Source organism: Crinia signifera, chromosome 7 (assembly GCF_055691185.1).
Source record: "Crinia signifera chromosome 7, ASM5569118v1, whole genome shotgun sequence".
Classification (NCBI taxonomy): domain Eukaryota; kingdom Metazoa; phylum Chordata; class Amphibia; order Anura; family Myobatrachidae; genus Crinia; species Crinia signifera.
The window spans coordinates 101646044-101672057 of NC_139223.1; the positions used below are offsets into that span (position 1 = coordinate 101646044).

Genomic DNA, 26014 nt, shown 5'->3' on the forward strand with positions numbered 1-26014 from the left:
CAAGCACTCCTCTTAATTTAACTTACCCATTTATTACGGAGTTACTTTTCAATGAAATATTGTGCTGTATTAAAACATCACAAAAGAGCGACATTTCGGAGCCTCTTTGCCCCCAAACGTCAGTCTTTTTGGTGTGTGAGTGTGTGTGTATATACAAGGTGTGTCTATTAAATTCCAGGACTGGGGTTAATACAACGGAATGAATAATAAAAAAACAAACATACGTTTAATAGTCCTCAAAATAATCACGTATACAGTATGGTTATTCCCAACAGTGCGCTCAGCAGCCTCACTAGTTATGTAGAGAGGGTTTTCCTATATCCCCTCACAAAATGGAGTGCATACGAACTGGCGATCAGTTCCACCAACTCTGGTAATTTCTCTGCCTTTAAAGACACCCGAAGGCTCCTTTTTTATGGACATTTTTAAGAAAAGTTTTTAATTGTGAATGAAATTTCATTGTTTGTGTATATCTGGAGATCCAAGTGGGCTCTGCCAGAATCCATACCCTGTATATTAAATACTTTGTACATAACTGTACTTCACTGTATTTGCATTTTTTCCCCCGCATGGTATCATCCATTTAAAAACAACGGGGGGGGATCCCATAAGATTTGAACTCATCAGCGCCTGATTTAAGTTATGTATACCTTCTTTTGCACTCAAAATAATCACCTCCGGCACTCACACACTTTTGTGCACGGCGGTACAAATTCTGGAAACACGCTTCGTAGTGCTCTGAAGATAGTTGAGCGGTTACGTTTTTCTTTGTCCTCTACGTCCTGAAATCGATGCCCTTTCAGAGCAGTCTTAAGTTTTGGGAATTTTTTCTGTCTTTGAGAAGATGGTGATCTCCATTCTTTACTCTGTCTCTTTGTTTCGGGATCGTACTGGTAACACCAGGATTCGTCGCCTGTCACGATCGATTGCAGAAACGACTGATCACGGTCAGCTGCGTCGATTTAAGTCCCCACAAGCATCCATTCTGCATTGCTGCTGATCGTCTGTCAAAAAAATGCAGCACAAACCGTGAACAAATCTTTCTTTCCCAAATTCTCCCTCAAAATCTTGTGCACCGTGTCCTTGCCCATATTTAACTCGTCCGCAAGCATCCTAAGGGTCTTTCGGCGATCTGCAGTCACCAAAGCTCTGACTTTTGCGACCTCATTTTCTGTTTGTTTTGTGATGGGTTGCCCACTGCGCTGGTCATCTACCGTGCTTTCCCTGCCATCACGAAAGCATGCATATTATTCAAAAGTACGGGAGCGGGACATAGCAGTATCTCCATATGTAATTTTCAGTAACTGGTAGGTTTCACTCAGCGTTTTCCTAATTTTGAAAAAAACTTGATATTCACTCTTTGCTCCATCACCGACCGGAATGAGCATGCATCATTTAATGTGTTCCTGTGATATATGGACTCTGATGGACGATATTTATTCACTTAAATAAGGAAGCAACTTGTTCTCTAATAAAATGTAATTCATTTTGTTCTATTTGCTACTAGTAGCAGAAATCTTTTTGAATTTTTTTGTAGGATCAGTGGTGCAGGGAGGGTAAAAAAAACAAAATTTTTCCCTCTTAGACTATTAAATCTGATACTTTTGTCAATTTTAAGGGTGTTTCTAGCCTGATTAATGTAAAAGGGCTACTACCTGTGTGGGTAGGTATAAGAATCTGCCTCAGGGCCAGTCAAAATTAGGTCTCTGCTGGAGAAGGATCTCATATTAATCTGGCTGTTTGTCTTGAAAAAGGTCTGAGATGCAGACCGAAACGTTGACCAATTTCAATATGGAGTGAGCACAACCTGGATGAACAACTGAATGTGTGCGGATTTCGTGTGTGTGTGTGTGTGTGTGTGTGTGTGTGTGTGTGTATGTGTGTGTATATATATATATGTATGTATGTGTATATATATATATATATGTATATATATATATATATATATATATATATATATATATATATATATATATATATAGCAGTCCAACATACCCCAGCGGGTAAATAAACGGCACTCAGGAGACGGTTATTAGATGCAAATAAAAGTGTATTGTTTGGGGACGTTTCGAGGTGTTAGCCCCGTCCTCAGCCCAAATCCTACAGCACCACATACATAAACACAAAACATTTTTATACTCACAACCTCCCAGCACGCTGTCCCGCGCCACGGTCCCGGAATCGCTGACAGGAAGTCGTCACTGTGTACCTCCGGTCACGGACGCCAGGGAAATGTTGCTAGGCAACTACCAGCTTGCGTCTCAGATCCCGGAAGCTAACTCCGGTGATCTCTCCACGATAGCGTCCGCACAAAGGACATCCAATAGCGGGGGAGTAAAAAGACTGGGGGCTGTCTAGGAAAACAAACAAAAAAACAAAACTATAAATACATGAAAAAAATAATTACATAAAAAATACATGAAAAGATACCCATCCACTTGTGAAACCGCCGGAGACCCGCACATGCACAGGGGAACAAAACAGTAACCCACTGTGTTCTGAGCCAGATCGCCGGACAGTCACACAAATCAACAACAATGTAAGAAAAGGCAATATAATAATAAACATAAGATGAAAGTACACCTATATACATAAATGAATGGAGATTACATTAAACTGTTCCAGTTTATCTTCTCATTTAATCCTTTGGGTGAGATGGTGTTGAGCCGAAAGATCCATTCGGATTCTTTCTTCAACAACTTGAGGGCTCTGTTGCCACCCCGCATGGAATCTGCAACCTGATCAATAATAAAATGCCTGAACTCCGTGATGGAATGACCTTTAGATTTAAAATGGCGCGCCACCGGCTGATCCACATCCTTCCCTTTTAAAGAGAGGTTTATGGCAGACCGATGGAGCGCCATTCTGTCACGAAATTGACTCTGGATCTCTATATATATATATATATATATATATATAATTTTTTTTTATTATCTATCTATATCAATTTATTAGATAACATACCTGATTATAAAACTTAAGGGGTGTACACAACAGTGCGTTTTCTTTGCGATTCGATCAATGCAAGGCAAATGCATTTGATTTTGACTGTATAGTATATATCTGTACTATATAGTCTTGCCTGAACAGTCTATTTTTTGATTTTGGGGACATGCATTGGGATCGAATCGAAAGGAAATGCTTTTGCTTATTAGTGAAAGTGATCAATTGCTACCTTTCACTTAAAATATTGCTGCATTAATTGTTGACTGTAAAAGCGGCATTAAGCTACTGTGCAATATACAGATATGGAAGCACTGAAATTGAGATATTCGCTTCTATGAGTGTGCACATTAAGGGGGGTATTCAATGTCTGTCGAGCTCGGTCGCCGTCGAGCGTTTCATGGAGTTCACCTGAGAATTTTTTTTTTTTTAGCATCTTGGCAATTTCAATCCTTTGGTTTTTTCCGCGCTAGGGTTTTTTTTTCTCATTTCGTTTTGCTCGCCTGTCGAGATAATGTGATCTCGAGTAGCCGAGCTCTTTGGACCCTTTTTTTAATCGATTTGACACGCACCCTATTCAATGTTCATGTATGGATGTATTTCTCGACACACTTTAGGCAATTATTCTGGGTGTTTTGCTCGCCTCCATCTTGAGGCGTGATGTTTGTATTTTACTGTGAAATAGTTTGAGGTTTCCATCTGTTACTCCTCATATATATTTTGCTACTATGGCCATTATTATAACTTGTTTTGCGAAGGACATAACAGCAGCGGTGTTGTCAGCATGTGTTTTGCAAATGCTGCGTGCAAATTTATATTACATATAGACCAGCATGGCAATGGCACAGCGTGAGGTATTAAAGCACTCACCGCACACACAGTCTGCGACACTGCGCGGCAGCCCCGCCCTGGCCAGCATCACAAGACACCCCAGAGACACGTTGCGCCAGCCCCACAGAAACCAACATCAAAAGACATACTGCGCACCATACACAAACCACAAAGAAAAAATGCATGGCGCACACTGAACTAACTATATAATTACAAACGACAAACAAAAGCATGCCCCTCAACCTGAGGACACCAGTGCGCAATCATAAACACCTAAAAAAAATGCCACACAAGACATGTTAATAACAAGAAAAAATCATTACCTTGCATCTGAACACGACGATGTACAGAGTTCATGGCTCGACGCTAACAGCATTATCACCGACCAAAACCAATAAAAAATATATATTGATTGCCTGCAAAGTTAGAGCTGTCAAAGAAGCTGGATTTTGCATGATGCGCGTGAACAAATGTGAAGAAATCCCACAGGAACAATACTCCGCATCTAACCAAAAGCCAGTCATAACAGGAATAGACGAGGGAACAGGAGTTACAAGCCTTTTTATAGGCGCGGATGTGACGCGAAGGCGAGTTTATACAATGTGCGAGTTATGGGCTTTCCAAACGTCGACAGGAGGAGACTTCGAGGATTGACACTTTGAATTGGCGAGATCACGGCTTGCAGGGAAAAATATTTCAGTCAAGCAAAACGTAACCATAATAAAGTCGACTGCACGAGGTGAATAAAATGAGATTGAATACCCCCCTAAGAGCTGTGACTGCCCCTTTAGTCCATGGGGTATATTCAATGCTGTTTGGCGAGCTGTGACAGTGAGCAGTACCGATAGCTCACCATCACAACTTTTAAGTCAGCATTGAACTGATTCCCCTGCACTTGCCATTTCCACCTCGCTAGGTTTTTCCAGCGAGGTGATAACGGCGAGTGTGGCTGTCAAAACGGCGAGCATTAGCAGTGAACTTCGCCATTCGGGGGAATCCTGGTCGTCCTCTGACGGCGGGGAGTCCCCTGGAACTTTGAATAGGGCAAGAGTGGTCGGGGTTAAATGGCGAGGATCACTTGTTTTTGGCAATCCTCGTGTTAAAATGCCGGGTCTCTTGACCTTGTTAATTTCAGCACGATTCAGACTTGGTGGCTTGCCACGCTTTATAAAATCAACTCCATGCTGACGTGCATATTGGGGCTCGCCATGCTTTGTGGTTAAATGGAAAATATTATTCAGAATTCAATATTCCATTTATTTATTTGTTTTTAACCATTTTTTCTTTCTTTGTCTCTCAGGCTGCTGGTTTAGCCACAATGATTTCCACCATGAGACCAGATATTGACAACATGGATGAATATGTTCGTAACACAACAGCCAGAGCTTTTGCAGTTGTTGCCTCAGCTCTTGGCATTCCTTCCTTGCTTCCTTTCTTGAAAGCTGTTTGCAAAAGTAAAAAATCATGGCAAGCTCGTCATACTGGTATTAAGATCGTACAGCAAATTGCTATTCTCATGGGATGCGCTATTTTGCCACATCTGAGGAGTTTGGTTGAAATTATTGAACATGGTAAGATTTGTTAATCTCATGATATCATGGAATAGATGCTTCAGAAATTTGAGTGCAATGACATTTTGGACTACTGTGAACCAAGTTTCAACTACATAGAAAGGAAGGCTACTAGCACACGTGGTTATTCAGGATGGCAGGTGTGCATGTTATACAACTTAAATCCAAACCTCTTTAAAATAGAAACTAATTGAATAATTTGTTAATATTAATGCACTATCACAGAATCTGTTTTACTACAGTAGTAAAACAGGACAAAAAGAAGTTAGTTATACTTAACAGTTTGTATATAAAATTAAAATAGGCTGGTGAACATACTTATGCCCCTTTCACATCAAACCTCAAGTTACCGGATGAGGCAGTTCTAAATGGCAAAATGCCGGGTAATTGCCGGGTCGCAGGTCTGAAAGGAGTATATAAGGAAGGCATTCAATTGCAGGTGATAGGCCATTTTTATGTGAATGGTTAAAATTCGGTTTTAAAATGTTTTTCCCTAACGTCCTATGGTATACTGGGAATTGTCAAGACATTGGGTATTAGAGGGTGTCCGCAGGAGACACGCACATCTATAACTTTGAACTTGGTGCACTGGCTCCTTCCCTCTTATTCCCCATCCACGGACCAGTTTAGAAAAATGTGCCCTCAGGAGAGGGATGCACACTTCTGAAGCTCCAGAGAGTTTGACTTCAGTTTACTTTCTTTTATTATTTTGGGTTTGCTGTGTTGGACTTCACAGCATTCCTGCTTCGTCGGAAGTCAGGAGAAGGGTTAAGTTGCAGGCCTCTTAAGGTACCAAGCTGTCCCTGCTGCAGGACCACTGTCCTGAGATGGTGCTTGTCATCGTGGGCATTGCGATGCATCGTTACACACCCCCAGCATGCCGCACACTCCTGACTCAGTCCGAAGAAGTCAGTGGTGAGTAAACACCTGGGTCCCCACAGTGGGGTACCCCGGTTCATTTGTGCGGCAGACGTGCGGCCCTGTTCAGGGACTGTGCAGACCCCCTGTCACAGACTGGATGCTAGGGACAACCACTGGACCACCAGGGTAGTTCCCATAAAAATCACTGTGCAGATGGGCGATTCTGACAGCCAGTGCCAGTATAAAGATTAGTATAAGCCCAGTGCCATTACAGGGGGCAGGGCTTGCTCAGAGCGGGACCAGAGAGCTCTGTGGGCGCCAACACTGCTTCTCCCTGCGGTGCCATTACGGTCTCCAGACATTCCTCAGTGGTGAGGTGTGGAAGAGGGAATCTGCAGCAAGTGTTTTAAGCACTTTTATTCACTCATTGTGTGTCACACTGTGCACTCAATTGTACGGACATATTAACTGTATGTACTGAACCAACTCTTAATAGGGAGGTAAGGTTAAAAGTGTGTGCTGGTCCCTTCAGTTCTGAGCGCTCCCCCACAGGCTTGTTATGCTATACACACATTTCAGTGTTAGAGGCTCACACCTAGGACCTTTATTCTAGTTCACTCTTTCTGACAAAATCCTTCTTAGATGGACAAAACCATGTGCACTGCAGGTGGGGCAGATGTAAATTGTGCAGAGAGTTAGATTTGGGTGGGGTTTTACTTCAAAGTGAGATCTATATTGAGGTGTAAAAATAAAGCAGCCAGTATTTACCCTGCACAGAAACAAAATACCTCACCCAAATCTAATTCTCTGCACATTTTACATCTGCCCCCCTACAGTGCACAAGGTTTTGTCCATCTAAGAAGGATTTTGTCAGTGAACTAGAATAAGGCCCATAGTCTCTATACATTTCACTATGATTTATTTATATTTCACTGTTTGCTGTGTGTTGTGGGAAGGTTAATATTCTCCAGCAATGGTGAGAAACATAACCTGTGTTATTTGCAGCACAAAGTTTGTGCCTAGGTCCACTTCACAGCTTACCTGTGAACAATGTGGGTCTCCACAGCTTGGTGTGTCACCCCAGCTTAGTGGGACCCTGCAATTGGACTTCCTGGAGCATGAATGGGTCTCAGATATTAAAACTATGCTGCAGACGGAGTCAGCTCAATTGGCTGCAAACAGTGTGCAGACCAAATATCAGAACATACTATACAACAAGGGATAAGCTACTATAAACATAGGTTGAACTAGATGGATGCAAGTCTATATTCACCCACACCTACTATGTAACCAAACAGGTGCAGCAGGACCTTTCTGTCTTGTCTGCAAGGGTGGATAATATCACCCCCACACGGTGGGTGATATTACCAGTCACGCAAGTTTGTTGCGGCCGCCATTTTGCCTGACTCAGATGTAGATTCTCAGGCAGGAGATGATGATATGGGGCAGCTACAGGACACTCATTCATCTCTGCGTGGCCTGGAGCCTCTCATTTTGGCTATGAGAGAGGTGTTGGATCTCCCTCTTTCAGAAACGCAGGAGGGTGACCCATTTTTTGTGTCACAGAGAATACAACCTATTTTTCCTGAGCATGCTGATTTAGAGGACACATTTAAGGAGGCATGGAAACAACCAGAAAAACCTATTCAGCTATCCAAAAGGTTCAAATCTGCCTTTCCATTTGACCCAGTTAGTAGGAAAGTGTGGGAGGAGCCTCCGGTAGTGGACGCTTCGGTGTCCAGGTTGTCCAAAAAAGTGGTACTCCCTGTTTCAGGGTCTGCCTCGCTAAAGGATAATGCTGATAAAAAGCTGTATACCACCCTTAACCCTTTAAGGTCCTGCTCGACTATTTGGTTGTGGTTTGACTGGACACTGAAAAGGCATACTGCTCAAAGCAACAGTGCCGCTTATGGGATTTTTTTGGTATTTTGCAACTAAACCAAACGGCAGAGATGGCTCATTCAGGTTGAGTTAAGATCCACACATTTTCAAATGAGATACTTAGTGTGGTCAACCAAATAGTCGAGCAGGACCTTAAAGGGTTACAGCCATATACACGGCAAGTGGTGTGTCTCAGAGGCCAGTCCTCGCCAGCTGCTGGATGGCGAAGTCTATCCATACCTGGGCTACACAAATCCAGGAAGGCTTGTTGGCAGATATGTCAGTGGCACAAATCGCTGAGAGATTGAGCCATATCGAAGACACTGCAAAAGTCCTGTGAGATGGGCAGAAGGACCTGGGTGCTATTAATGTCTGCACTTCTGCTATGACGTCTCTGGTCGTAGGGCCCTGTGGTTATGCCAGTGGGTAGCAGACGCGGACTCAAAACATAGCGTTTTATATGCTATGTTTGGAGTCCGTGTCTAGACTTCGACATCCAGCAGCTGGCGAGGGCTGGCCTCTGAGACACACCTTTACAGGGGAAAAGCTGTTCGGCAGTGAGTTAGATGACCTAATTTCCAAAGCAACAGCAGGAAAGGCCACATTTCTACCGACAACAGCCACACAGACCAGACGTCCTTTCTCTGGGCAGTCTTTTCAGCCGTTTCAGTCCTTTCGGCCTTGCAGGCCCTAACAACGGGCAAGAGGAACTTCCTGCTGCCAGAGGTGGCCGGAGTAAGTTCAGAAAGGCTGCAGCCCCAGTGTAACAGGACCGTGCACGTAGTACATCCACCTCTAAGCCCTCCGCATGATTCGGGGTCCCTCCATGAGTCTCGTGTGAGGTGGGGGGTCGGCTGGCGCGTATTGGCCTAGTGTGGGATGCCTTTCTCTTGAATTCTTGGGTGAGGGGCTTTCTTTCCAACGGCTACAGGCTGGAGTTCACAGGACCCCCCCCTCACAGGTTCTTCCGGTCAGGCTTACCAGCAGCTGCGGAAGATCAGATAACTTTGCGCCAAGCAGTACACGGACTGGATAAATCACTGGTCATTGTACCAGTACCAAAGCCGGATTGTTCAGTGCGACCCATACTAAATTTAAAAACTTTGAACCCCTTCCTAATGGTGTACAAGTTCAGAATGGAATTTCTGAGGGCTGTCATAGCAAACCTGGATAAGGGATAGTTCCTAGCATCATTGGATGTGAAGGACTCCACATCCCTATTTGGGGCCCTCATCAGGCATTTCTGAGATTTGCTCTGAAAAAGGAGCGCTGCCATTCGGCCTGTCGACTGCACCTCGCATATTTACGAAGGTGATGGCAGAGATGATGACTGCTGAGGAGGAGGGGAATGAACATCATCCCCTACCTAGACGATTTGCTAATCAAAGCAAGATCGGAACAGATCCTGGTACAGGATATTGTCAGGACCAGACAGGTCCTGTCGGATCATGGATGGATTCTCAATATCCCAAAGTCCTCCCTGACGCCTACACGTCGCCTTCTCTTCCTAAGAATGGTTTTGGACACCGAGGAGAAAAAGGTTGGCCATTCGGACTCTCGTCTCAGAGATTGTGGCCAAATTATTCTCATCCAGTCAGAAAAAAACTCTATGTGAAAATTGTGAAGTGAAACAGGCTGAAGTAAAGAATAAGCCTGAACAAACAGAGGTACTTAAAGAATTGATGTCTTGGATGAAGCAGAAGTTTGTATCCAAAGATGAATTCCTCCAATCACAGACTCCGAAAAGATCCAGGTCTCAAGCTGGGTTCAGTCAGGATAAAGGATCATCTGGTATGGATGATCTAGTGAAGGTAACCACCTAACCCCACAAAATACTCCAAAAGGAGTTGTAAACATTCTTTCATTCAAGGTGATATATTTTTAATATCTCTCTAATTTTAATGGCATGCTACATGTTGTACTCCTTTTTTTTTATTTTAAACTAAATACACATATATACAAGTGCTCTTTTTTTCTTTTAACCAAATGACCTATACCCATTGAGCTGCTAACTAAGAGCAGTATATATGAGTCAGGAGAATTCTCCTGACTCATCCGTATACTCCTGACTCATCCGTATACTCCTGACTCATCCGTATACTCCTGACTCATCCGTATACTCCTGACTTAGTATATATGAGTCAGGAGTATACGGATGAGTCAGGAGAATTAGAGGAAGATCGAACCTTTAATTTGGACATAGTGGAGAGCATGCTAAAGAATATATATATAAAGCTATGGACTATCAAGAAGCACCAGGTACTTTGGCAGAAAAAGATCCGTTGTTCGAGGATAGGTCCAGAAAAGGAAGAACCTTTCCAGTGAACAAGGTAGTAAAAGAGATTATTGCCAAAGAGTGGACCAACGTAGACAAAAAGTTTACATTCGAGTAAAAAGTAACAGATTGGAGGAGATGTACCCTTACAAGGATGATGAGTTCATTGGGTGGTGTAATATACCGAAGGTGGATGCCACAGTAGTGGAGCTCACTTCTAGATCAACTATCCCGGTGGAAGATGGCAGCCGCCTTCAAAGATTCTATGGACAAGGTTAAAAATTCTCTGCGTAAGGTACATACCGCGTTGGCTGGTGCCTTCAAATCTTCTGTAGCTATTGCCTCAGTATCCCGGGCTCTAAGGCTGTGGGCTGCCAATCTACATACAGATGTGGAAGATAAAATCTCCAAGCCATATTTATTGCAAAGTTTGGAGACTATGTAAAAATCCATTGATTACTTGTGTGAGGCGTCACTGGACTCTGTATCATTTGCATCGAAATCCATGGCAGCCGGGGTAACTGCAAGGAGAGCACTGACTCAAACCCTGGAGCACAGATGCTAGTTCAAAGAATAAATTGACATCATTACCTTTTGAAGGAAATTATCTCTAGCTCTAAGTTGGACGCCATGATACAGAAGTTAACAGGTGGTAAATCTATTAGTCTACCACATGATAGAAGAAATCATTTTCCATATCCTGGGAGTTACCTGCCAGGAAAACCATATTATAGAAGAGTAAACCCGAATATGTCTCGCCAGTCCTTTCGTTTCGGGGATGGTTTCAATCTGACAGAAGTGGAAGAATGACTATCCTCAAAGAAGCGAGATTGGGGCAAGACTTCTGAAATTTCCAGAAATATCGAAGGAGACTATCAGAGACAAATGGGAACTGAATATAATTCAAAATGGATACTTCATTGAATTTGCAAAATTCCCGAGACAAAACCGATTTATAAAATCCAGAGTACCCATGGGAAATAATGGAATGGTCTTTTAAAAATAGAACAACTTCTAGACCTAAAGGCGATAGAAGTGGTTCCAAGAAGTCAACACAAGAGGTTTTTATTAAAATCTTTTCCTGGTAGAGAAGAACAATGGAGAATACAGAACCATTCTGGATCTAAGAGAATTAAACATGTTTATAAAGAAAATAAAGTTCAGAATGGCGTGCTTGACGTCAATAGTTGCCGGAATAAGGAAGGGGGAGCATACTTGGCATCAATAGACCTCAAGGATGCCTACTACCATATTCCAGTGAACCTGAACCACAAAGTTCCTCAGATTATGTTGCTAACCGGCACTTCCAATTCACATGCCTGCCTTTTGGTCTGAAGACGTCGCCGAGAGTATTCGCAAAGATTCTGGTCACTTTAATTGCAGAGTTAAGAAGACAAAGAGTCCTAATATGGCTGTATTTGGATGACCTGCTAATAGCTGGAGATTCAGCAGAGGAAGTAGAACAAAGTGTAGCCTTGACTGTGACAACGTTACAAATTCATGGTTGGATTATAAACAAAGTGAAAAGCAGTCTCTATCCAAGCCAGAACATTCAGTTTCTGGGAGTACGAATAGACACTATAAATTACCACATTGCCCTCTCAGTGGAAAGATGTTTAAGGATACAAAGGATGACAGAATTAGTCTTGCAAACAAGAAAAATCACTGTTAACAGCAGTTCAACTTCTGGGTATGATGGCTTTCTGCATAAAGGTGTAATACCTTGGGCCCAATGGAATATGAGACCGCTTCAGTGGTACCTTCTAACATTGTTGCGAAAAGGTTACAGCGATCATCATACCATAGTTCTAAATCATCTGTTAAGGAAATCCATAGAGTGGTGGACGCACGACTTGGAAGAAAGAAGTTCCAGCCTGGAGAGCCCGAGTTTTTCACATAAAGGAAATGTGTCAATTCAAGGAACATGGCCTCCAGAAGAAGTGACAAACTCTTCAAATGTGAGAGAACTAAAAGCAGTTTGGGAAGCTTTAACTCAACTGAAAGAGTATACACAGAGTTCTCATCTCAGGATCATGTCAGACAACGTGACGGTGGTATCCCACATAAATCATCAAAGGGGTACCAGGAGCAGAAAATTGAAGATGTCAGAGAAGATCATGACCTGTGCAGAAAGATACCTACTATACATCTCGGCAGTATATATACCAGACAGGAGGAATGTGATTGCAGATTTCCTAAGTCGCAAGACAATAGATTCAGGAGAATGGGACATGAAAGAGGAAGTATTTCAAGAGATAATAAATCGATTTGGGGTTCCGGAGGTGGACCTGATGGCCACCTATTCCAACAGAAAGGTGAAAACAGTCTGCTCGAAATATTATCATCCTCAAGCAGTAGCTTTGGACGCTTTCTCAATCCGATGGGAATTCAAACTGGGATATATATTTCCTCCGTTCCCTATGATAAGCAAGGTAATGAAGATACAGAAAGACAAGGTGCAGATGGGTGTGGTATATTTCCCCGTCAGTCGGGATTCCGACAGTCATTACTCAGACGTCGGAATCCTGACTGCACAGCGTGGGGAGCGCAATGAAGCCCCTTGCGGGCATGGTGGCAAGCTGCACTTTCCACCTATTTTATTCTCCCTCTATGGGGGTCATGGACCCCCACGAGTGAGCAGTCGGGATTCCGACGTCGGAGGAATGACTGTCTGAATCCCGACTGTCGGGGAGCCGTCCGGCACCCTTGCAGATGATAGCAATTCTACCATTCTGGCCAAAGAGAGGTTGGTTCTCGAATGCCCTCAGAATGTCGATGCAGAAACTGTGGGAGTTGCCCAACAGGTCAGATCTGTTAACAAGGACCGATGCTACACTCAGACCCAGCGACATTGTTTCTAAGGGCGTGGAGATTGAGCAGCAAATACTGAGAAGTCATAATTTATCCCCACAAGTCACAGAGATGATGTTGAAGGCCAGGAAGGATGTGTCGTCTTTAGCATATTACAGAACTTGGAACAAATTAATCAACTGGGGACAGTTTACAGGAGATTTCTACTGATAAGGTGCTACAATTTCTATTTGACTGTTTCCAAATAGAATTTGCTACGGCTACAATTAAAGGGCAAACTTCAGCTTTAAGTGTATTATTCGATAGACCATTAGCAGAGGAGAAAATGGTTAAGAGATTTGGCAGAGCAATGAAGAGAATTAGAATACCAATTAAATCTATAGTCATTACACCATATCCATGTGTACACAGCACTTTTTTTGCTCTGTAGATAATTAGTTTTTTCATGTGAATTTGCCCTAAACAGCTGATATCAAACAGCGATATTTGATAGGAGACTACAGGTTATAGCCTAAATACAGCGATGCTAACTGTTTGATGTGACAGCCCAGTAGTGGATATCTGTATATGGCACAGGTGGCTGTATGATTATAGCACCATTTTTGTGCAAATTGACATATACAGAGTATTTGACTTCTGGTGCTGCTTTATTTCTTAAAGTGGCAATATTGATCCAATCATCTCGTGATGTGTATGCGCTGCAAGTAACCAACCTTGTATGTTAAATCTACCCTAACAGCTGCAATCAAATAGCAGTAGTTGGTAGGGGATCACAGGCTGTAGCCTGACACAGTGGAGCTATCTGTGTACCATTTCTGTGCAAATTGACATATACAGAGTATTTGACTTCTGGTGCTGCTTTATTTCTTAAAGTGGCAATATTGATCCAATCATCTCGTGATGTGTATGCGCTGCAAGTAACCAATCTTGTATGTTAAATCTACCCTAACAGCTGCAATCAAATAGCAGTAGTTAGTAGGGGATCACAGGCTGTAGCCTGACACAGTGGAGCTATCTGTGTAGGGTGATAGCCCAGCAGTGAATAGACGTATATGATACAGGTGGCTACAAGGCTACAGCACTATTCAGCACAACTTATGTGTGCAGAGAGTTTTGTTACAGGTGCTGTTTGATCTCCAAAAAGTGGTGACATCGACCTAATCATCTTTTTATGTGCACAGAGGAGTTATAAGGCAGCTTCAAATAAGGAATACGTATTAGTGTGGTCAAAGATTGTTATGACAAAAGATTAAGTTTACTAAAAAATCTATGTGCACACTGGGAATATACCCAAAAAAATTACCCATGTATGTATGTGCACTGTTTGAGAGTATCTAATAATTCCCGGGATCAGCAGGTGACCAGCAACAGGCTCTCTCATTGGGGATTTGATGTATTAATACAGATCCTTAAAAGCAGAAGCCTTGGTTCACAAGCTACCCGACTATGCTCCAGTAAACTGTGATCTCTTCAACACTCTCTCATCCGGCCAGGTTATATGAATAGTTTCCCTGCACTGCTAGACGCATCAGGGATGACATATATCTGACCCGACAGCAGAAGTGTTCTATCTATTTTTTCCCCATAGCAGTCAACCTGACATCGTATAACAGAGACCACAACACACAGTGTACCTGTATACCCCTAAATATTTCTATATAACAATAGAATATATAGGGGGCCAGACAAGTAATCAGAGGCCAAGTCCCTGGTGAACACCTGGTATGGTACACGCATGGTTGGTCATGACATGATGCCAAGGAGAAACCTACTGCAGGGGAATATTCCCATCTGTGTGTGAGATTCCTTTAATGAATGCGAGCCAAGACTCCCACATGGCTATTTTGATTGTCCGTTGCACAGTGAATAATTAAACTAATGGTTCAAATACTTAGACCTATTAGACCATCAATACATAACCACAAGCGTTGAACACAAGGAGCAACCTGACAGTGACCACAATAGGACATATATTCCACTATTAGTCACAATAAAATTGTCAGCACTTGCCCTGAAAAATAATCAGAGGGAGTGAGAAATCACTGTTATACAACGCCTCAATAAATAGGCAGCGTTACAAAAGGAATGCCTATGACAAGTAACGTTAACTGCATGCCTGACCAATATATGCTCTGACTCATTCATAGCAGAGCAAGACTGGCACTTGCGGACATTTTAATCTTTTTCTCTTTCAAGTGCGAATTTTTCTTTTCAAAGAAGAGTTAGATAGTCATCCTTCTTTTAGGTAAAGACTTAATAAAAGTTACGTTTTAATGAATCAATACAACATTACATAATTATATACAAAGAGTGCGCCCAAAAAGCACATTTTGCTTTTTTGTGACCTGCGTCTTTGCAAGTCAATCCCCTTCTATTCAGTCATAAAAGGAGTCAAGTATTCAGTGCGCATAAACCTTTTGTGCAGCTATAGGTCGGTTAACATGCAAACCTTTTGAATAGGGCATGAAAAACAAATAGAAAACTGACACCATAGCGCTCATAGGGTGGCCATAGTAAATAAAAGTGCTTCACACTACGTGAATGAAAGAGTACTGTCCCTTTTAATTGGTAATGATCCAGCGATGACAAAAGGCAGCAATATCCTTCAGTTTGTAGTTTATCTCCCTATTTAATGGCTGGGAGATCAAAGAAACAGTTAATGGTTCAGATCATTTAAAGAACATTTATTTTAATAAAATGCACTCAACAAATTGTAGACATATAAAACAGCATGAAACAAGGAAGCCTAAGTCCAAACTGGGATGGAATAAGAGTCACTGCAATAGTCCGATTAGGCAGGAGTTCTCCAGGCAAGTTGGTAGTGGAGACAGGTGGTTAAAAACGGACACAGATGGAGCCACGCTTTACACATGGCTCCATATGTGGAGCCTTCTTCAGAAGCAATCGCTGTGACCTGAAACGCTTAAAGCGTGGCTCTGTGTGTGTGTCCCAACTGCACTCTCATTGTTTCTGGTGGTATTCGTAGCAATGTGTGCTCTTGCCATTATACAGGGTGCAGGAACAGAAATGCGGTACTGGTTAAAGGTGCCATCTTTCCGAGTTGCACATGGCTCCTTCTCTCTGGAGTGCATTGACATGTAGGACCAGGTGATGTCTATCCCAGGTGTTTTCTTTACAGAAGACTTGAATAGTTTCTGGCCACAGGGGGGAATGCACTGATTGATTGGGCGAACATTGGCTGCTGGTCTCCACAAAACATTTAAACAAAAGTGGCACTCTTGCTTACTGTGAACCATTTCTCTTGAATGTGCTCCTCTCAACTACAGACTCTGGATTGGCAGAGAAGTGTTATAGTAAAAAAAATAACAAAAAGTTATGTATGAGCTTTACATGTGTGCACTCTTGGTGACGTGGCATACTTCAGTTCTAAAATCAATTTCTTCCCATAATCATCTCAACATGTCACGATTAATGCTATTTGTGTGATCTGTCCTGGTAATCCTGCTATAAATTACTTGGCAAAGTCATTTGCCCAAAGAGTGGGCTGTGGACTCGGGGAAAGAAGGGAGGTCACGTGTAATCTAAATATTGTCAGGTAGCTAGGGTATGAAAAGAAACCTTCGAGACGATTGTTTGAATGTTTGGACCTAAATCTATGGGCTAATAGAGAATGGGCTTTATTGCTGTTATAAAAATTTTGATTCACCTATTGGAGGCTCCTCTCAATGTTTACAGCTAAAACTGCTTGCTGTTTAGTTTGTTTTTTTGGGAGAGTCGGGACAATGTAGCCTTAGACAGCATTCTCTAATGTTCCCTATCTAGGGAGGCAATTTTGATGGTCAGAGGTAATCAATTGTTCTTGGGATCTTTTAGGGCAAACTGGATCATGTGCCCTCTAATCACTGACTTAAGCTGTGTACACATGCTTAGATTTTTCCCTGTTTTCAATTCAATTTTGCTTATAGAAGCAAAATCAAATCCACATCGAATGGTTTTTAGGACACTTTCGATTCGATGCGCGCTACCATTTTCTCAAAATCGAATAGAAAAATCTACTGTGCAGCCAAGGAAATCTCGAATTCTATCTAGTTAATCGAATGAGTACATTGTGCCTACATTGTGAAATCGAATTAAATGCAAAAGTACAGATCTAATGCCAAATCGAATGGGATGATCTAATGCTAGATCTAATAGAAAATCTAATCTAACATCTAAGCTAAAGCAAATCTAAGAGACGATTGTTTGAATGTTTGGACCTAAATCTATGGGCTAATAGAGAATGGGCTTTATTGCTGTTATAAAAATTTTGATTCACCTATTGGAGGCTCCTCTCAATGTTTACAGCTAAAACTGCTTGCTGTTTAGTTTGTTTTTTTGGGAGAGTCGGGACAATGTAGCCTTAGACAGCATTCTCTAATGTTCCCTATCTAGGGAGGCAATTTTGATGGTCAGAGGTAATCAATTGTTCTTGGGATCTTTTAGGGCAAACTGGATCATGTGCCCTCTAATCACTGACTTAAGCTGTGTACACATGCTTAGATTTTTCCCTGTTTTCAATTCAATTTTGCTTATAGAAGCAAAATCAAATCCACATCGAATGGTTTTTAGGACACTTTCGATTCGATGCGCGCTACCATTTTCTCAAAATCGAATAGAAAAATCTACTGTGCAGCCAAGGAAATCTCGAATTCTATCTAGTTAATCGAATGAGTACATTGTGCCTACATTGTGAAATCGAATTGAATGCAAAAGTACAGATCTAATGCCAAATCGAATGGGATGATCTAATGCTAGATCTAATAGAAAATCTAATCTAACATCTAAGCTAAAGCAAATCTAAGCGTGTGTACAGGGCTTTAGAACGAAGAAGTTCATATTGCACCTTTATGCGGGGTGCACACCCGGACGACCCGCTCACAATGCACATCGTGAGCGGGTTGTCAGTGTTTTTTCCGACCCACTCATGATCCAATGGCGACCCGCACCCGGGAGTATGGTTGTTTCCAGATCCTACCTGCTGCAGGTAGGATCTGAATAACGACTGACCTGCGGGACCGCGCATCGGATCGGTATCCGTCCACACCAGGACTGAAAAGGGCCCAATCACCACACAATCTACATCCAATTGGTCGGAAATGGATCTAGATTGATGGGATCGGACCCTTGTCGTCCTGGTGTGTACCCAGCATTAGACTTGCATGTGAAATATTTTCTAATTTTGGCTTTCTAAATTTCTTTTTAATAAAATGTTTGTACATGTTTTAGGATTGGTTGATGAGCAACAAAAAGTTCGTACCATCAGTGCTCTGGCTATTGCTGCACTAGCTGAAGCTGCAACTCCTTACGGTATAGAATCCTTTGATTCTGTGCTAAAACCTCTGTGGAAAGGTATTCGTCAGCACAGAGGAAAGGTATGATGCTCGAATGTTTTTTTTTTTTTGTCTTTTCATTAAATGATATAAAACCATTCAGACGTTTAATTTTTGTTCTTAACAGGGTCTTGCTGCATTTTTAAAAGCTATTGGCTATCTTATTCCTTTGATGGATGCTGAATATGCAAACTATTATACCAGAGAAGTGATGTTGATTTTAATCAGAGAATTTCAATCTCCTGATGAGGAAATGAAGAAAATTGTCTTGAAGGTAAACAGAAACTATTTTTTAATTGGAATATAGTTGATTCATTTTCTTTTTTGTATAACTATTAATAATATTTTGCCTTTTTTTTGCAGGTTGTAAAACAGTGTTGTGGTACTGATGGCGTTGAAGCAAATTACATCAAAACAGAAATTCTTCCTCCATTTTTCAAACACTTTTGGCAACACAGAATGGCTCTGGACAGGAGAAACTACAGACAGGTAATCATCAGTATAAATTCAAAAATGATTAATGTTGGCAATGTATTTATCCCTTTTTAAAATGTGACTATAGTGTTTTTTTTTTTTTTTTTTTATGGAGTGGTTGTATTTCTCCTGCACTTTTTTAATCTCTTTTCTTGCAGTTGGTGGACACCACTGTTGAACTCGCCAACAAAGTAGGAGCTGCAGAAATAATTTCTAGAATTGTTGATGACTTAAAAGATGAAGCTGAGCAGTACAGAAAAATGGTCATGGAAACTATTGAGAAAATCATGGGTAATCTTGGAGCTGCAGATATTGACCATAAATTGGAAGAACAGTTGATTGATGGAATTCTTTATGCTTTCCAAGAGCAAACCACAGAGGTAAATACCTTTCAGTGTAACAAGGAAAAACAAAACAAACTTGTTTATAGGTGCCTACTCTACCACCAACTCCGTTTCTATTTTTGTGCCCAAGGAATGAGCAAGGTTTGACATTCCTTGTGCAAAATTCTGCCTTGTGGTTCTAGGGCAGAATAAGCAGGTAGCAGCACTTTTCTGCACAACTTCAAGATAGAATTGTGATGTTTTGTAACCGTTGTATAACAGGACACGTTTGTGGTGTTCATGGATCCTTACTTGCATGTTAGTATGGGAAAGTCACATTTACATTTCTTACCATTAGATGGGTATTGACAAAAGATATGACTGCCACAACCTTTCGACCTCTTCTGTGGTCTAAAGGAGTAATGCTAACTTCTGACTTGTAAGGTCTTGATCATGGCAGGGTAAATTAACCATCAGGCTATAGGGCAGTACAAACTGTTATGCAATATCACGTATATGCTTTCCAAAGCTAGAAAACTGTGCCAATTTGCCTGACCAGGTGCTACTTGCTTACTTAAGAGTGGTCTCTGAATACAGATGATTTTCAGCATGTTTTGGAGATAGGCTCTGCCTCATATCAACATTGTGTCCTGGTTGTACCACAAAATGTAAATTAGTGCACCCCCTAAACTGTTTAATCGCTTTTTATTTTCTCTAATTTTTGCCAACCATGAAATTGAGCATTCTTATTAACAGTTTCTTATATAGCGCAGCATATTCCGTTGCGCTTTACAAAGGAGACCGTGATACAACAAACAGGGTATTTACAGACAGTAAAAATGTAGGAGGGCCCTGCTTGCAAGCTTACAATCTATAGGGAAATGGGCATTGATTCGTATGGATATATACATTCCACCAGAATGCAAGGTTCTATGACTGGTTCTGGAATTTGATAAGCTTGCCTGAAGAGATGAGTTTTTAGGGAACGCTTATAGGTTTGGAGACTGGAGGAGAGTCCTATTGTGCTTGGGAGGGCATTCCACAGAGTGGGTGCAGCCCGAAGAAAGTCCTGCAGTCAGGAATGGGAGCGAGTAATGAGTGTGGATGAGACGCAGATCTTGGCAGGAGCATAGAGGTCATGTTGGATGATATTTTGAGATAAGTGAAAATATGTATGTTGGTGTAGTTTGGTTTATGGCTTTGTAAAATTTTGTATTGAATACGGTAGAGTACCGGTAACCAATGAAGTGACTGACAGAGTAGCTTTGCAGACGATTAACATCTGGCTAGGAAGATTAGCCTTGCATCTGCATTCCTAATGGACTGTAGTGGTTAGTCTGTATTGGGCAAGGTCAATAAGGAGACAATTGCAATAATCAATGCGTGAGATTATGAGAGCATGGATTAGCGTTTTTGCAGTGTCTTGTGTAAGGTCAGGGCAAATTTTTAATGTTTTTTAGGTGCATGTGGCATGATTTTGAGAGAGTTTGAATGTGGGGTACAAAGGAAAGTTCTGAGTCAAGGATAACACCTAGGCAGCGAGCTTGAGAGGTAGGATTTTGTCATCTTCTCAACAGCAATAGAGATATCAGGTTGGTAACTACTATTTATTGGCGGAAATATAATTAATTCTGGTTTTGAGATATTAAGTTTGAGGTGGCGAGATGACATCCAGGATGAAACAGCAGAAAGGCATTCAGAGACACGGTTCAATGCAGATGGGGACAGGTCCGGGGAGGATGGGTAGAGCTGAGTATTATCTGCATACAGATGATTCTGAAATCCAAAGGAGCAGATTAGTTTGCCAAGAGATGAGGTATAGATTGAGAAAAGCAGAGGACCTAAAACTAAACCCTGAGGTACTCCAACTGAAAGAGCTAGCGAAGAGGAGGTAAAATCAGAAAAACGAACCCTAAAGGAGCGGTTAGATCCCTCTCTTGGTTCTTATCCTACCTATCTGTCTTTTAAGACCTATAGATTGTAGTGTTTGTATGAGAAGTGTGTGGTCAACAGTGTCAAAAGCAGCAGAGAGATCTAGAAGAATTAGTAGTGAATAGTTGCCTTTAGACTTAGCAGTGACCAGATCATTCACAACTTTAATCAGTGCTATCTCTGGAGTGTTGTGCACGGAAGCCTGACTGAAGCGGGTCCATTAAGTTGTGCGAGTAAAGTGTCTGAGGCGAGTGTAGGCAAGTCTTTCAAGTAGTTTGGAGGTGCATGGAAGTTGAGAAATGGGACAGTTGTTTTTTTCAGAATCTGAGTAATAACTGCGTGTTTATTATTATTGTTATAATTTTATTTATAAGGCGCCACAAGTGTTTCGCAGCGCCGTACAAAGGAACAATACAGGGAGACAAAACTTGGCATAACATTGAATAAATAACAAAAATACAGTACAAATAAAGAGCACCACAGTTCAATACACATTACAGCTTAAATGTAAGTAGTGAGGACCCAATCAACATACAACTAGAGGCTTGAGGCCAATGATGGAGATGAGTATGCAGACGAAGATGGTCACTGAGTGTTGGAGAAAAGGAGAGCTGTGAGTGAAATGTGAAGAGGGCTTTGACAACAGGAGGGAAGAGGGCCCTACTCGGAGGAGCTTACAATCTAGTAGGAAGGGGAGACAGACAGATTACAAGAGGTGCAAGCGAGGGGGTGGTGGTTAGATAGCAGGATGTAAACAGGCAAGGGGTCGGAGAAGCAGCTGGTTTATGCAGTGGAAAGGTACGCTTTGATGAATAGGTGAGTTTTCAGTGCCTGTTTGAAGCTTTGCAAGGTTGGGGAGAGTCTAATGGAGCGAGGGAGTGCGTTCCACTGAAGGGGTGCAGCACGGGCAAAGTCCTGTACATTAGCATGGGAAGCAGTGATCAGGGTGGAGGAGAGACGACAGTCGTCAGCTGACCGTAGAGGGCGGGAGGGTGTATGAATGGAGATGGTTAGAGATATATGGAGCAATGGCATTAGAGATGGCCCTGTATGTGAGTGTGAGGTGTTTGAAGAGGATTCTGTAGGGGAATGGAAGTCAGTGCAGATTTTGTTGAAGGGGAGTAGCAGAATTAGAGCGGCGGGAGAGGAAGATAAGCCTGGCTGCAGCATTGAGGACAGATTGGAGAGGAGCTAGTTGGGATTGAGCGAGGCCGGTAAGAAGAGCATTACAGTAGTCAAGCCGTGAGATGACCAATGAGTGGATGATCAGCTTAGTTGCACTCTGTGAGAGAAAGGGCCTGATGCGAGCAATGTTGCGTAACTGGAACCGGCAAGAATGGGCCAGGGCTTGGATGTGGGGTGCAAAGGAGAGGGAGGAGTCAAGAGTGACACCCAGGCAGCGGAGTTGGGGAACAGGGGAGATGATGGTGTTGTTAACAGTGATAGAGATATTAGTAGGGGGCATAGCTCTGAGTGGGGGAAAGATAATAAGTTCGGTTTTGTGTTTGAACAATGAAGGAAAGACACCAGTAGAGAAAGAGGTTACATATCTTTAGTTAAGATTAGGATGAGCAAAGGAGACAGATTTACTTATTTGCGAGGGTATAGGGTCAAGTGGAGAGGTAGTAGAGTGGGAGGAAGGGAAAAGTGCAGATACTTCATCTTCATTTGTGGGATCAAATAGGAGAAATAGGAGTACTTGAAAATTAATATCATTAATTTCTCTACCGTCCAATGGGATACTGGGTTATACTATGGGGATAGAGATTCTCCGCAGGAGAGACAGGCACATTAAAGCTTTCAGTGTGGGTGCACTGGCTCCTCCCCTCTATCTCCCTCCACTAGTCCGTTTAGAAAAATGTGCCTCAGGAGAGGCAGTGCTTTCTGGATGCTCCAAAAAATTTTCTTCAAATTTTTATTTAGTTTATTATTTTGGGGCGCTGCTTTGACCAGGCAGCTGTCCTACTTCGAGGGTGTCAGGGGTAGGGTCAGTCCCCGACCTCTTCAGGTGCAGAGCTGACCCTGCTGCAGGACAGTCTGTCCTGAGTGGGGCCTGTCACCGCACAGCATTGCGCTGTAGCGAGCAGGCCCCCCAGCTGCCGCACACCCCCTGACTGGTCCGAAGACTTCAGTGGTGAGTACTGGTTGGGGGTCCCATAAGGGGACACCCCAAACCGCTCCGTGCGGCAAGATGGCGGAGGCAGTAGCGGCGGCCCTCTCGCAGGGACCGTGCGACCCCCCCCACCATCACACTGGCATAGGGTGATGCCGCTGGACCACCAGGGATGCCCAGAGCGTTTTAAACCCTTTTATGTGTAAAGCGCTTCTTATGCCAGTATAAATATACTGGAAGCGCCAGCTCTGTGTAAAGGGGGCGGGGCTTCGCTCAGAGCGGGACCAGGCTCTGCTGGGCGCGCTCTGTCTCTGCTTCCTGCTTCTTCACGCATCCAGAGGTCGCCATTACAGCTCCTCAGCGGCATGGTGGATTTGATCCTTTGCAGCAGCCGCAGAGACAGCAAGTTATAACAGCGCAGCAGCGTTGCTTGGCTGTGTTATTTACACTGTGTATAACACATCACTGTGTTTTGTGCGTTACCAGCTCACTCTAATCTGTGAGTTAAGGTTTGGGGTGTACTGGTCTCCTCATATTGCTCTGAGTCTACCCCACTGGCTAATTAACCACTTGTACACAACACCATAGTCTCTAATACAGAGGTGTATTACACTTATACTGTGTAGAGTTAAAGTACATCAGGTGTGGGTGTTGTGTGTGTGTGTGTGTGTGCTGCTGGGGGTGTCCTGTTGCTTCATCATGGTGAAAAAGTTAACATGCATGGTGTGCAGCACAAAGTTTATTCCAGCTTCACAGTCACAGGTTACCTGTGAGCCGTGTATGCTGCCACAGCCCAGTGGTGTAGCCACTCAGGTCAGTGGGGTGCCCCCACAACTTGTGGATGGGTCACATTCTGATAATCAAGAGCCTGCCTGGGCCAGCAGCATAAAAACGCTGATGGACTCTGTTGCTCTCTGCAAACACACAGCAGACGCAGAGGGTGCAAAGGGAATTAGCCATGTTGTCTGCCAGGGTTGATATTCTCACCCCTCCCCTGCTCAGCCTCCAAAGCGGCCTGCTACTGCAATGGCCCCTGACTATGATGATGATGACATCCTTGAAGCGGGAGATGGGGCAAATGATCAGGATACTGTTCAGGAGCAGTCTTTAGTTTATGGTTCTGAGGCTTTAACCCCTTCCCGACATTTGACGTATATATACGTCATGGCCGGGAAGTACTTCCCGACACATGACGTATATATACGTCATGACTTCAAACTGTCACTGCGTCTAGAGACGCAGTGACAGAGGGACGATGTCTGCTGTCCCTGACAGCAGACATGTCCCTGCATGCCCAGGGGGGGCTGCGATGCCCCCCCCCCCCCCCGTCGGCGATCGCTGTGATTGGCTGTTCAGTGTGAACAGCCATTCACAGCGTTTTCCTGTGTCACCGGCGAATAACGTTCGCCGGTGACACGGGATCGGAGGTGATTGGTGCTGTAAAGTACAGCACCAATCACCGCGGGGTGTAAGGGTGACACTGGTGTCACCCCACCTCACCCCGCCCGCCCCCAAAGGCCGTGATTGGTTCGTCGGACCGACGGACCAATCACAGCCATGGAGGGGGGTTTAAACTAACGGTGACTGCACTGCAGACGCCATTCCGGTCTGGAATAGCGTGCAGTGCGGTCACCGTGCCCAGCTGTCGCCATTTACTGACCAGAACCTTGCTAAATACTTACCTGATCACTGCCTGGATCTTGCTTCCTCTTGTGACATCCTGTGCTGTGTTGTGCTGTGTTGTGCTGCTGCGAGTTATGAGAGAGAGATAGAGAGGCCTAGTGACAGAGAGTGCTATATTTTGTGCTGCTGCAGTGTAATAGAGTTATAGATAGAGAGAGAGATAGAGAGATAGTGACAGATTGTGCTATATATTTTTTATATAACTGACTGCTGCCCCCCCTTTTGTGCTGATCAGTATAAATTAACTGATCAGCAACTTTTTGGGGGCGCAGGGTTTTTTTATATATATATATATATATATATACCTGTCAGTGCTGCTGCTGCAGTGTCATAGAGTGATAGATAGTGAGAGATAGAGAGATAGAGAGAGATAGTGACAGAGAGTGATAGAGACTGCTATATTTTGTGTCTGCTGCCCCCCTTTTGTGCACCCCCAGCAACTTTTTGGGGGTGCAGGGGTTATTTTTCAGATATATAACTGTCAGTGCTGCTGCTGCAGTGTCATAGAGTGATAGATAGTGAGAGATAGAGAGAGATAGTGACAGAGAGTGATAGAGAGTGCTAAATTTTTGCTGCCCCCGCCTTTTGTGCTGATCACTATATCTGAGGTGATCAGCAACTTTTTGGGGGTGCAGAGGTTTTTTTTTTTATATATATATATATATATATACCTGCCAGTTGCACTGTCAGTTGCACCAAAGGTTGTGCACCTGCTGCCCCTCACTGGTAATCAGTGTCGCATCACTGATCACCTTTTTTTTTTTTGTGGGTGCTGTGGGGTCTTTTTTTAATTTTTTTTTTTACACACACTGATTTTGTGGGTGTCCTGTGGCCACTGTGCGCTGATCAGTGACGTACATCACTGATCATCTTTTTCGGCACAGGGTTGATCTATTTTTTTTTTTTTGATCAAATTCCTGTTGCCTTTGAGCGCTGTTCAGTGACGGACGTTACTGACCAACATCTGTGCTCAATTTTTGGCGCAG

General features: G+C 43.0%; 1 protein-coding gene across 2 annotated transcripts in view; it reads left to right on the forward strand.

Moving 5' to 3' along the window:
* The window catches only part of SF3B1 (splicing factor 3b subunit 1), a 121712-nt gene that overhangs the window by 67063 nt on the left and 28635 nt on the right, over positions 1-26014 (forward strand). For both annotated transcript variants that reach the window (XM_083153558.1, XM_083153560.1), the window contains 5 exons: positions 5075-5345; positions 18400-18545; positions 18631-18777; positions 18867-18992; positions 19136-19357. In XM_083153558.1, the coding sequence (XP_083009684.1) occupies positions 5075-5345; positions 18400-18545; positions 18631-18777; positions 18867-18992; positions 19136-19357 (912 nt within the window). The remainder of the gene's footprint in view (positions 1-5074; positions 5346-18399; positions 18546-18630; positions 18778-18866; positions 18993-19135; positions 19358-26014) is intronic.